This window comes from Furipterus horrens, unplaced genomic scaffold (assembly GCF_987537825.1).
Source record: "Furipterus horrens unplaced genomic scaffold, mFurHor1.1.pri manual_scaffold_2, whole genome shotgun sequence".
Taxonomy (NCBI): domain Eukaryota; kingdom Metazoa; phylum Chordata; class Mammalia; order Chiroptera; family Furipteridae; genus Furipterus; species Furipterus horrens.
Genome location: NW_028327172.1, coordinates 214,969,989 through 214,982,676, shown reverse-complemented (window position 1 = coordinate 214,982,676; position 12,688 = coordinate 214,969,989). Strand labels below are relative to the sequence as shown.

General features: G+C 55.1%; 1 protein-coding gene across 1 annotated transcript in view; it reads left to right on the top strand.

The window, feature by feature from the left end:
- The window catches only part of CRMP1 (collapsin response mediator protein 1), a 45,292-nt gene that overhangs the window by 18,626 nt on the left and 13,978 nt on the right, over positions 1–12,688 (top strand). Inside the window, exons 2-5 of the mRNA XM_090267095.1 lie at positions 478–566; positions 1,901–2,085; positions 3,450–3,614; positions 11,236–11,297. Coding sequence (XP_090123221.1) covers positions 478–566; positions 1,901–2,085; positions 3,450–3,614; positions 11,236–11,297 — 501 coding nt within the window. The remainder of the gene's footprint in view (positions 1–477; positions 567–1,900; positions 2,086–3,449; positions 3,615–11,235; positions 11,298–12,688) is intronic.

Sequence of the window (12,688 nt, the reverse complement as noted above, 5' to 3'; positions counted from 1 at the left end):
AACTGCAGAGCAAACCCCCCGTGGCGCCATCCATCCACATCCATGTGTACGGGGTCGGTCCTCTGTGAGGCGTGCCTGACCCGTCCAGTGGGGAAACACATCACGGCGCTGCTGTCAGTAGGGCAAGTCACATTTTAGACAAACGTATAAGTGTGAAGGACGCCAGACATACTACAGTGCGTACTGTGTAAACACACAGCGGGCAGGAGGCGTGGGTCTGCTGGCAGGACACTGGTGTGTGGCGTCCCAAACAGGCCGCCACGGGGAGGGCCCTCAGGAAGTGACACTGAGCAGGGGCCCAAAGCAGGGGGGACAGTGAACTTCCCAGGATCGTGAGATTCCACATCAGTTCAGGTCTTGCTTTTTATGCCATTGGTTACTTTTGAAAATATTTGAGTAATTTTTTATGGAAACTTAAACAGAAAAATGCTCCTGGCTTTCCCTCAGTGACGCCTGATGCTTTGCTTGGCCTTTCAGAGTGACCGGCTCCTCATCAGAGGCGGGCGTGTCGTCAATGATGACCAGTCCTTCTACGCTGACGTGTACCTGGAGGACGGGCTCATAAAGTGGGTTCACACAGAGACCTTGGAAGAAGCCAGCCCCCCTGGGCTGCCCAGCCCACGGAGGGTGGGAAGGCTGGGGCCGGAAGGACTGTGTTGCGCTCCTGTGCACATGAGGGACGGAGACGTTTGGGGGGGTTACATGGCGGGTGGGGAAGGGACTAGCGTGTCTGCAGTGCCCCCTGGCTCCGTGCCGGGGCCACAGCCCTCCTGCAGGCTCACGCGGAGGCTGAGTGCACGTGCAGGTCCCTGTTCTGTCTCATGGGAGGGGCAGGCAGGAGGCGGAAACTGCCCTGCGTCGCAGAGCCCGGCCCGGGCAGCGCGTGAATTGCAGCCTCGCCCACCGGCCGAATTCACAGCTTTCTCCTGCCTGCCTGGAATTCCAGAATTGGGCGGAGGGGCCGGGACAGAGGGGCGGGTTTGGCTTACAGACAGAGCCTTGGCGCGCAAAGGAGAGACATGCATTGGGGCTGGAGCCTTTCCTCACTTCCTCCCGGGGGTTCCCTCTCCAGCCCCGGGGGTTCCCTCTCCAGCCTCTGCTGACATCCAGGTTTAGTTCTCGGGCCGCCCCAACAGAACACCCCAGGCTGGGTGGCTTAAACCACAGACTTTGATTTCTCACGGTTCTGGAGGCTGTAAGTCCAGGAGGTGCCAGCGGCAGGGTGGGTCTCTTTGGAGACCTCTGTCCTTGGCTTGTGACAGCCCTGTCCTCGCCGTGTCCCCACCTGGCCTTCTCTGCATGTGGGCTGCTGGTGTCTCTTCCTCTTCTTATGAGGACACCAGTCCTGTTGAATCAGGACCCACCCTGGTGGCCTCATTTTAACTTAGTCGCCTCTTTAAAGGCCCCTTGTCCAGTACAGTCACACGCTGAGGTCCTGGTGTTTGGGCTTCAGCATAGAAATTTGGGGGGAGGGGACACAGTTCAGCCCACAACACTGCCTCTGAAAGGACTTTTCATTCTGTCCCGCTGCAAACACTCTCCTCTGTCCCCAAGCCAGTTGCTAAGAGTATGTGATGTGCTCTGGAGTGATGAGCTATTTGGAGAGCTCTTCACCACTTGATGGAGATGCTGGCCTCACCTCTGGTGGAGTCAGCTCTGCCGCCACCTCCCCCTGGAAGCCTTCCCAGATAAGCAGGCTGGTGAAGCAGCCTGCCTTGTGCTCCCCACCCCTCTGCTGCGCTGGATCGTGACCATTTGCCCCTGGAGTTACCTCTGTCCACCCAGTGCCCCGCATAGCGCCTGGCTCAGAGCTGTTTTCCCGGTGGCTGTGAAGCTGCGTGGGTGACTCCCATTTCCTTTCCCTTTAAGCACCCAAGTCCTCTCTCTTGTTTGTCTTCAGACAAATAGGAGAGAACTTAATCGTTCCTGGTGGAGTGAAGACCATTGAGGCCAACGGGCGGATGGTTATTCCCGGAGGGATTGATGTCAACACATACCTGCAGAAGCCTTCCCAGGGGATGGCTGCCGCTGACGACTTCTTCCAGGGGACCCGGGCGGCGCTGGCGGGCGGGACCACGATGATCAGTGAGTTGCACCCCGGGGACCTTAGGGACACAGACCGTGACTTGTCTTTATCCCCAGCATCATCAGCAACACGCGAGTGCTCAGCATGCCTCAGGCACTTTGGTCAGGGTGCCATTCGGTGTGATTGTCACCACAGCCCTGCCATACAGGTCAGCGTGTTATGTGCTCCCGGTGGCTCACAAAATGACTTTAGAGGCAATGCAGGCATTGAAAATTATAAAGTATTTTAATGCATATTGAAATAAAATAACTAGCACCTCATGGATGTTATCACTTAGGTTGAGACTGAAGTCAGAATTTAGGTTTTTAGAAGCTGTGAATTGATTTAGGAAAGGTATTAAGTTAAGTTGATACGGATTATAGAGAGATAAAGCAAAAACTCCCGAACATGCTCTGCAGACGGCTAAAGTTTTGGAACAAGTGACATAGGTACTGTTACGGCACGTGTCGGCACAGAGGCTCCGAGAAGCGAGTAGCCTTAAGGTGACACAGCTGGAAGGCAGTTGTATTCGTCAGCATCGCCACCAGGATGCTGCATAACAAATAGTGCCTCTCCCGTGGCAGGTGCAGCGGGAGGGGGCTCCAACTGCAGCTGGCAAGGCTCTGTGGGCGTTCCCCCAGCCCTGGTTCCTGGTGGGGTGGCCTTGGACAAGTGCCTAACCCTCTCTGAGCCTCAGTTTCTTCATCTGAAAAATGGGGATATTCATGTTTCTGTCCCAGGATGGTTGTGAGGATTTAATGAGATAATTGGTGTAACGCCTCTGTATCTGACACTTCTAAGCATTTGAGAAATATCTGTGATGCTGCTGCAGGTGACAATAACAATAATAGGGGTGACAGTGGTGGTAATGAGACTAAAGGTGGTGGTGACAGTGTCCCTGCTGATGATTGTGATTTGATGGTGGCAGTGATGGTAATATTGACAGTGATGGTGGGGTGTGATGATGGTGATTTTGATTGTGATGATGATGATGGAATGATGATGGTGACGATGGTGGCGATGATGATGATGGTGATGGTGTTGATGATGATGGTGATGGTGATGATGGTGATGGTGATTTTGATTGTGATGATTATGGTGATGATGGTGATGATGATGATGGTGATGGTGGTGGTGATGATGATGGTGATGATGATGGTGATGGCGATGATGATGGTGGTGGTGATGATGATGGTGATGGCGATGATGATGGTGGTGATGATGATGGTGGTGATGATGATGGTGGTGGTGATGATGGTGTTGGTGGTGATGGTGGTGGTGGTGGTTATGATGGTGATAATGATGATGATGGTGGCAGAGAGGCTTCCACTGGAGCAACTTGGGTCCTAAACATCTTGGAATGTGACACATTTTTCTGTCCCAGTTGACCACGTGGTCCCGGAACCTGGGTCCAGCCTGCTGACCTCCTTCGAGAAATGGCATGAGGCGGCTGACACCAAATCCTGCTGCGACTACTCCCTCCACGTGGACATCACAAGCTGGTACGACGGCATTCGGGAGGAGCTGGAGGTGCTGGTGCAGGACAAAGGTCAGTTGCAGCCCCAGAGGGGCATGGCTCTGGAATCCCTGTGACTTTGGTGGACCTGATTGCATGCAGTTAAAGTCCCTTTATCTGCATCTGCCATGAGCCCCACTGTGCGCTGCGACACAACGGAGGGATGGGCCCCTGGAGGTCCCCCGTTCACAGAAGAAGGCCTGATTCACGACTTGGTGCCTGGCCCTCAGCGATCTCGCTGCACCTTTCTGCCTCCACCATGAACTCTCTGGGTGCTCGCTGTCCTGGGTGCTGTCCCCTGAATGCTGCCACACTGCGGGGCCTTTGCTCATGCTTTCCCCGCCAGGAATGCCCCCAGGCCCTTTCTTTTGCTACCCAGCTCAGCGAGCGCCCCCTCCCATTTCTGTGGCAGAACTGCTTCCTCTCTGAAATTTCCACAGTGGGCTACCTGGGCTTCTTTTGAGGCACCTTTTCCACTGTCCTTGGATGACAGTATTCTGGTCACCTGTCTGGTACTTCCCTGAAACCCTGCGCTCTGTGAGGGAGAAGGGGCTTGTGTCTGTGCACCCCTGTCTTCCCCTTGGGCTCCCCCCATTCGGGGCCACACCAGGTGTCCGCACAGTGAGGACGCTGCACAGTGGGCATCACATCGGATGGAGGTGAACTGAACAGAAGACACACGGACGCAAAGCCCAGGAGACCAGGAGGAGCCAGGGCACATGTAGTCAGTCTGGAAAGGGGCCATTCCAGAGGCTGCGGCGGCAGCCTTGGATGCAGTGCTTCAAGGAGAGCTGGGGGGTGTTTTATTAAATGAGATATGCTGCCCTGGCTGGATGGCTCATTTGTTTGGAACATCGTCCTGTACATCAAAAGGTTGCTGGTTCGATTCCCAGTCAGGGGACATGCTTAGGCTGTGGGTTTGATCCCTGGTCTGGGCACGTACAGGGCACAACTGATTGATATTTCTCTCTCTCTTCCTCTCCCTCTTCCCCCTCCCACTCTTCCTCTCTCTTCCTCTCTAAGATCAATGAACGTATCCTCGGGTGAGGATTTAAAAAATAGATATGCTGTCTTTTCTCATTATAAAAGTACCATTACCACAATACCAAAAAAAATCGGAAAATTGAGAGACGGGAAAACATGTTTTTTCCTTGGGTCCTCGTCCCAGTGGCCACTTAGCACGCACATTAGGGGTCCTTGCCTCCCGTTCCCTGTCCGCTCACACGCGTCTCTCTTACCTAGTTCCACGTTTGCAGTACTCGGGAGCCCCTCCTTTTACTGCGCGCCTTGTGAGTCACCATTACTTTTCATCAATAACTTTAGTAGCTCGTAATGGCTCAGCGGCTTTGCTTTCACGGGGCGCCTGGGCTTCCCGCTCGCGGTGCTGGAAGTTGTGTTACGGGGAACAGCCTCGCATATACACGTTAGTTTGTGTTTCCGATGACTTCCTCAGATTTCCAGAAGTGAAGTCAGGGTTACTTCGGGGTCATGACGCGTAGTGCCAGACTGCTTTTCCGAGGGGCACCCCCCCCGGGCACGCCCACAGACCCGTGTCCCTGGCCCCCCACATGTTCCCACCGTTGGGTGTTGCCGCTCCTAGGGAACCCTTGCTGATTCGATGGGGGAGGGTCCGTCTGCCGTTACCCTCGCTGGTCTTCAGGTGCTCATCACGTGAAACGCCGCGTGCACGTTTTCCCTCGCGTGACTGTCCGATCGTGTCCTTTGCCCGCGTGTCAGGGCTGTGTGGCCGAGTCCTCCATGGCAGGGAGGCGGCCCCCCTTCCGGCTCAGGGCCTGCCAGTCATGCTCTTATTTTGCACAGAATCCTCGTCTGAGGAAGCGTACAGTGTACAGGCATCACCCCCTCTGGCAACTTCACTTTCCGCGGTTTCGGTTACTTGCGGCCCACGGGGGTCCGGAAATGCTCAGTGGAAACTAGCAGGAGTAAGCAGTTTGTCAGGGTTCCACCGTGTGCCCTTCTGAGCGGTGTGGTGCGGTCCCGCGCCAGACGCGAGCCGTTGCCCTGTGCACCGTCCTGCTCGGGGATCAGATCGGCCGTCACAGCGCTGCGGGGCGTTGTTCACGGCGCCCTTCCTTCCCCTGATGACGGCCCCAAAGCACAGGAGCAGAGCTGCAGGCCCGTGGGATGTGCCACAGCGAGGCTGCGCGGTGCTTCCCGTCAGCGAGAAAGGGGACGTTCTTGCCTTAACAAGAAAAAAATCCTATGCTGAGGTTGCGAGGACCTACGGCAAATGATTCTTCCTGTCGTACCTCAAGCTGCCAAGGGTGCAGGCGCGGTGTGGGGAGCTGAGCTCAGGTGGAAACGTGTTCTGTCTGTGGGCGGGAGACACAGACAGAGACCACGTCCACGTGGCGTTCATCACGGTATGGTTACCGCGGTTCTTTTCATCATGGGCCATCGCTGTTACTCTCTTACCGTGCCCGACCTATCAGGCACATTTTACCGTCGGCGTGTATGCGTGAGAAAAGTGTGGTGTCTGGGGGGCTTGCTGCCATCCACAGTCCCAGGCATCCCCTGGGGGTCTTGGCGCGGGTCCCTCGTGGAGGAGAGGGGACGGCCTGATGTTAACTCCTGAGCAGTTCTACTGGTTACCAGGGGCTTCAGCTCACCCGTCATGGCCTCGCTGTGGGGTTGGGGTGGAACACGGGGTCACACGTGGTCATGAGCGACACACCTCTCCGTGGGGTCCCGTTCCGGGCATTGGGCTGGGAGGGGCAGAGACGTGTTCTCGTCCCTTGACGAGGAACTTGCCGGGAGAGACGGGGTGAGGGTTTTAGGTGCACTCAGGGGTTTTAAGGGTAACTGGCATTGCAAAGTGCTTTTTATTGGTTTAAGTTTCAGAATCAGTGCGTATTTAGAGAGAGGATATGGAACTGTGTAAATAAAAAGTGATAATTTGATATTTTGCTTTCCTATCTGTATATGCGTATACAAAACCTTGGACTATGTACATACATATCCTAGTTGCATACATGTCGACACACGCATGTAACTTTTACATAAATGGGATTATAATATGCATACTATTCTGCATTATGCTTTTTCCCCACTCAATAAAATGTCACGGACACCAGAGCTCTCCAGTGAGCAGATGTGTGAGCCTGGGTCAGTCCCTCCACCTCCCTGCCTCAGTTTCCCCATCTGGAAACTGGTTGTTTTGAAGATCAAATGAGAGACTGTCTGTAGAGTCCCCTGGGCAGTGCTGGCTTGGGGTAAGGATTCCGTAGTGTCCGTTATTAGTTTATGGTCATTGTATGTCAGTTTTCGTGGCGATACTGGGTTGACCTGTCACCAGTTGGGGGTTTTTAAAGATTGTCAGCAGAAATGGACCTGCAGGAAGTGGGTGTGTGTTCGTTCCCTGTTGCCACTGGGACAAAACCAGCCACGCCATGGTTTAAAACCATGACCCACTGGGGGTCGGACATGGGTCTTAGGGGCCAGAATCCAGGTGTTAGGTGTGAGTTGGCCGCGTTCCTTCCAGAGGCTCCGGGGAGGGTCCTTGCTTTCCCGAGCTCAGCGGCTGCCGCCTCCTTGGCCCCAGCCCTGCAATGTCCCAGTCTCCCTCCATTGTCACATCTCCCTCTGTGACCCTGATGACTGCATCGGGCTCACCCCAAAAACCCAGGATGGCCTCTCGTCTCGGGGTCTTCAGTCTGGTCTTGTCTGCAGAGCCTTTTTGCCTGGGAGAGAACATATTCTCGGGTTCGGGGGGTCAGGGAGTGAGCCTCTTTAGGGGACCGTCAGCCTGCCTCCCGGGAGGGCTCTCAGGATTGCCCACGAGATGCTCAGAGACCTGGACGCCCTGCATGTTTGTCCTGAGGGAGGACAGGGCAGGGGACGCCAGGCATTGGGAGTGGCCCTCTGGGAAGGGCATGGCCTTGAGCTCAGCAGCTGTCTCCTCAGAGGATCATTCAGAGGTTCAGTGACGGCTGAGGGTCTTCCTCCTGCAGCGCTCCCTGCAGCTGGCAGGTGGGGGTGGATGGTGGGTCCCTCGTGTCCCAAGGAGGCTGGGGCTCAGCACAGGCTGTTGAGTTGTTTGCTGTGGGGGAAGGGCGTCTCTGTTAGGACGCGCACGCTCGCTGGGGCAGGTGTGTCCACAGAGCAAAGAGCTGGGCATGGACACTGGGCACTGCCCGCCCCCCGTCTGGCGGGGGTGTTGGGGAGGGACGACGGGGAAGGGGGCAGACTTCCCATCGTCTCCCTCCTCGGTCTCTCACAAGTGCACAAGGAAAGGACGCATCACATCCTTACAGACAGCAGCGGGGTGTATATAGAAAGCCCCCAGAAGCTGGCCCCCTGGGATTGAACCCTGCTCTCACACTTCTTGACCTGGTGACGTGGGCCAGGTCACTGCGCTGGCCTCTGAGGCTCCCTCGGTGGCTCCTCTGCATCCGTGGCATCGGGGCCCAGGCAGCAGGTGCAGGACCCGCCACCTAGGCTCAGTGTTGGTTCTCCAGCCACGAAAGGAAACAAGCTGAGTGTCTGTCCATGGGCGAACGGATACAGAAAATGTGGTCCATCCATGCAGTGGGATGCTCCTCAGCCTTACAAAGAAAGGGAATTCTATCACACACGCCGCCGTGGGTGGACCTGGAGGACACGCCAGTCATCAGGGGACCAACACCGTACGATGGCACTCTAGGTCCCTAGGGGAGTCGGGTCCCTAGAGAGAGTAGAATGGTGGGTGCTAGGGAGTGGGGGGTGGGGGATGGGGGCTGTTTAATGGGGCACAGTTTCCGTTTTGCCAGCAAGAAGCGTTCTGGAGACGGTGGGGTGGCTGCTCGGCACCGCGAATGCAGTTCATGGCGCTGAGCTGGACACTTGCTGGTTTGCGGATGACAAAACAGGGTCTGTGGAAAGGACCCTCACGGGGCCATCTGGTCATAACCCAGCTCTGTCCTCCCCCTCCCCCCGCTCCTGTGTCCCCCGCTCCCATCATTCCTGCGGTGGGACGGAACAGCCCACCTCTGAGGGTGCACATCTGTCTTGGAGACCGGCCAGGTGTCTTTGGGTACCAGCTGGACTCTCCTCGTGGCCCAGCTCAGCGTCGGCTGGGGCCCGGGCCGCAGGGTGTGATCTCGGCTGCCCCCACGGTCAGAGGGTGGGTCGGGGAAACGGAGTTGCCAGGAAATGTGCGAAAGTCCTGAGAAGGGGGGGGGGGTGTTGTGAACGGGCTGGCGGCCCCAGAGGTGTCCGGCACGGTTGTTGAGGGTGTGCTCCTTCCCGGGAGAGAGGCTGCGGTGACGGCCTCGGGAGGGGGCGCGTCTGGGAGTCCGGCTCTGCTGTGCGTCCCAGGGCTCCCAGGGGAGGAGCGGGCCCCAGACGGGGACGCACTCGCAGCCCCGGCGTGTGGCGCTTCCCTGTTCTCTGAGCCCTTACGGAGTGCTGGCGCCCGGTCTCACTGTCCCCTGCTCCGGGGGAGGGACTCATTTTGAGGCACATTCGCTAGCACTGGGCAACTTACATTATTATTTTTTAAATTAAAACATTTTATTCTAATAACCAGAGACGTTTCTTTACAACCTGAGCACTTGGTTAAGCCAGGTGCCCAGGGACTGTCCCGTTGTCTTACGGTCCTATCGTCACCATCTACCTGCCGTGTCAGAAAGGCCACGTTGTCCCCTCCCAGAGCCGCCGCCCAGCGGCAGCCGCAGCCTTTAAACGGGGCGGGTGTCCCGCCGAGGTTTTCCCCGGAGTCACTTTGATTACAGATACGACCACTTCCCTTTCTTATCTTTATTCGTTAGCCGTTTTTCTGCTGCAGTTGTCTGCTTGCCTCGAGTGGTTTTTGCTTCTTTGCTTTCATTTGAATCTTTTTAACATAAAATAAAACAGATACAGAAAATCGCACACAGCAAAACTGTGCCTTTATGAGCCATTTATGAGGTTACCCCACTCAGTTATTAATAAAAAAATACAACCGTCCCAGCTGCCCCAGCTCCCCCCATCCCCAGAAATAACTGCTGTCTGGTGTTTTCTTTGTTGCAGATATGTTTACTGTGTTGGTTTTTGCTTGTTTTGTGTTTTTAAGAATGAAGTTATAGAAGATTTTCATTTATGACAAGTCAAATCTGTCATGATTTTTTCACAGTTTTTCATCTGAGGGAGCTTTCCCTTATCCCCCTCCCCCCCAAGTACTGGTTCTAGGGTGTAGTTTTTGCTAAGTCTGCCATGTTTTCTAATTCACTACTTCTGCTTTTGTTTGTATTATTTACTTCTAATTTCTAGTGAAGTTGCATTACTTTAAAAATTTTTTATCATGGAAGCTTACTCTTCCCCTTTCCTTTAAAAAATAACGAAGTGTATCCTGGCTGGTGTGGCTCCGTTGGTTGGAGCTTCATCTCACAAACCGGAGGGTTGCAGGTTCTATACCAGTCAGTGCACTCACCTAGGTTGCAGGTTTGGTCCCTGGTCGGGGTGCAACCGATAGATGTTTCTCTTTTGCATTGATATTTCTCTCCCTCTTTCTTTCTCTCCCTTCCCCTCTCTCTGAAATCAATACGTGTGTCCTCAGCTGAGGCTAAAAATGATAATACGGAAGCATTTAAGGCTATGAATTTACCTCTCATTCTGGTGTTGCCTGTTTGCCCCTTGACCTTTTATCTGTGTCTCTAATATATTTTTTGTGTTTAAGAAAGGGTTTATCTTTACAAGGAGTGTAATACCAATTAATTGTCCTATTTTTATTTAAGCCTACTTGACTAATTTGAAATGGATACTTTTATGTTAATTTCTGAATATTATTTTTTCTTTTACTTTATTCCAGGACTTTGGGGAAAGGACATTTTTGTTGCCAAGGCTTTTTACATAAGAAAAGATTCTTGGCTTGGCTTCACTGTTGCTTAATGTAAAAGAAGTCCAATCTGTTTAACCCTTTTGCTTTAAATTCTTCATTTTTCATCAAAGTGTTTTCTGATTTCATCAGCCAGTGTTAATTAGGTAGTACGTGTCGTGGGTGTGCAAGATGAAATAATGTATAAAATGTGGTCCTGTCTTCAGGCCCCCGAAGGTGAATTAGGGTCAGGTTCTCCCGCCGCGCCCCCCGCCCCTGCAGCTCCCGGCGTGGCTCAGAGCCTCGCCCCTCCTGCCTGTCTGCGTGTCCCCTGCCGGCTCGGCCGCCCACCCTGCACGCGGCGTCCGGAGACTGTTTCTGAGACACGGTCACCTCACGTCACTCCCTTTAAAAGCATGTAGGTGGCGTGCGGCTGCCTTGTAGATGCGCTAAATGCCCCTGAACTGTGCGCTTTACAAGGGCTGCGACTTTGAGTTCTGTTATTTGTATTTTACCCTAACAGAACGTACAGGGGGTTACCAAAACACACATGCGCTCTTCACTTCAGCCACAGGACACTTTCTAGCACGTGTGCACCCGATGTGCATTCATCTTCCACCTGCGCACATCCCTGCACACCCCTCCTCCCTGCCCCTCCCCCTCCCCCCTCCTCTAGATGCAGTTTGGAGGGCCCCTTTGGCCCCTGCCCACACCCCCGGGCTGGGCGTGCCCCCTGCCGTGAGTTCCCGTGTGCCCTCCTGCCCCGGCCGTTCCCACGCTGTACTGTGATCATCGATTCACGGGGAAGACGGGCATCATTTTCCTTAAGGGCATTTTCTTTTCTCTCTTTATCTTGAACAGGTATCAACTCCTTCCAGGTGTACATGGCCTACAAGGATCTCTACCAAATGTCCGACAGCCAGGTAGGCCCTCCCGCGCGCCGCCTGTCCTCGCTGGGCAGGAACGGGCCCGCCCTGCCGGAACGGGCCGGGGAGCGCTCTGGGGCCAAGTCCCGGCTCTGACGCTAAACTGCCACGTGGCCCTGTGTTGTCATCGTCCTTCCTGGGCCTGCACTCCTTCCTGGCATCAGCGTGGGGCAGAGCGAAGGGGACCCCATGCATGGAGGTCCCCACCCCCAGCTCATCCTTAGCATCACCTAAAGATCGCATTAAAAACACAGACCCCTAAACTCTGTCGCAGATGCTCATGGAGAGGGCTCGGGTTTTCCAAAAATTCTGCAGTTGATTCTGGGGCTTGAGCCAGGCTGGGGACCGTTTCACGAGCTCTGACCCTGGAGGAGAATCCTGGCTGTCCCTCAGTCACTTCCTCCCTCCGTGTTCTCATCTGTAAGGTGTAAGCATCTCTGGCCTGGCCAGCGCCAAATAGTCGCTACCTGGCGGGAACGAGCGGAGGAAGATGATGCTAAGTAATAGGTACATGTGTGGGGTTCCCAGTTCGTGGGCCCTGGCCTTCCCCCTGTGGGGCTCCTGGCTTTGCCTTGTTATCCTGGCCCTGCCCTCTGCTTGTTCAACAGGACGGGTCGGTGTGGCGGGGGCGGCATGGGTGCCAGAGCCAGATGACCTCGCTGCCAGCCGGGCCTTGCTGTGCAGCCTCGGGCAGCTTCCCTAACCACTCTGTTCCTTTGGGCTCCGAGGATGAAATGACGTCCCACCAGGAAGCCTGTGGGATGGTGCCTGGCGCAGAACGGGTGCCTGTGGGTGTTCACGGCTATTAATCATGATCACTGTTGAGTGTGATGTGCCGGGAAGAAGCGTGGGTCCTGCCTTCCAACACAGACCCTCAGGGTTAGAGAAAGTCTTACTTCCAGAGGCGTCAGGAAGCGCTCCACATCATTGCCGTTTTCCTGTTTCCTTCTGATGCCTGCCCCCCCGAAGCCCTGGTTACGGGGGGTCCGGCGGGCACTCCCAGCACTCCCACACCTGCTGCCTGCACCTGAGAGCGCGCAGTGGGGGGTGGGGTCCTCTTGCACCCGTGCGGAACAGGGCTAGGACCCGAGAGCCCTGCAGAGGGAAGGCAGTGGCCTTGGTCCTGCCACGGGCTGAGGTTGGATTGCAGTGCCTTCGTGGGGGGGAGCAGGAACCGGGCGACAGGCAGAGCCCATGTTGGCTAAACCTGGTGATGCTGGGCAGGTTGTGTATTACCTGAGCGTTAGTTATTGGAGAACATGTCCCCCTCCCCCACCCCGTGGCATTCTAGCAAATAACAAGGGTTCCCATTTTGTAAAGAGGCGCATCTCCCGAGGTTTGTGGGTGACCACAGTCCAGGCTGAGCAGGTTTAGTTACACAGTTTCAG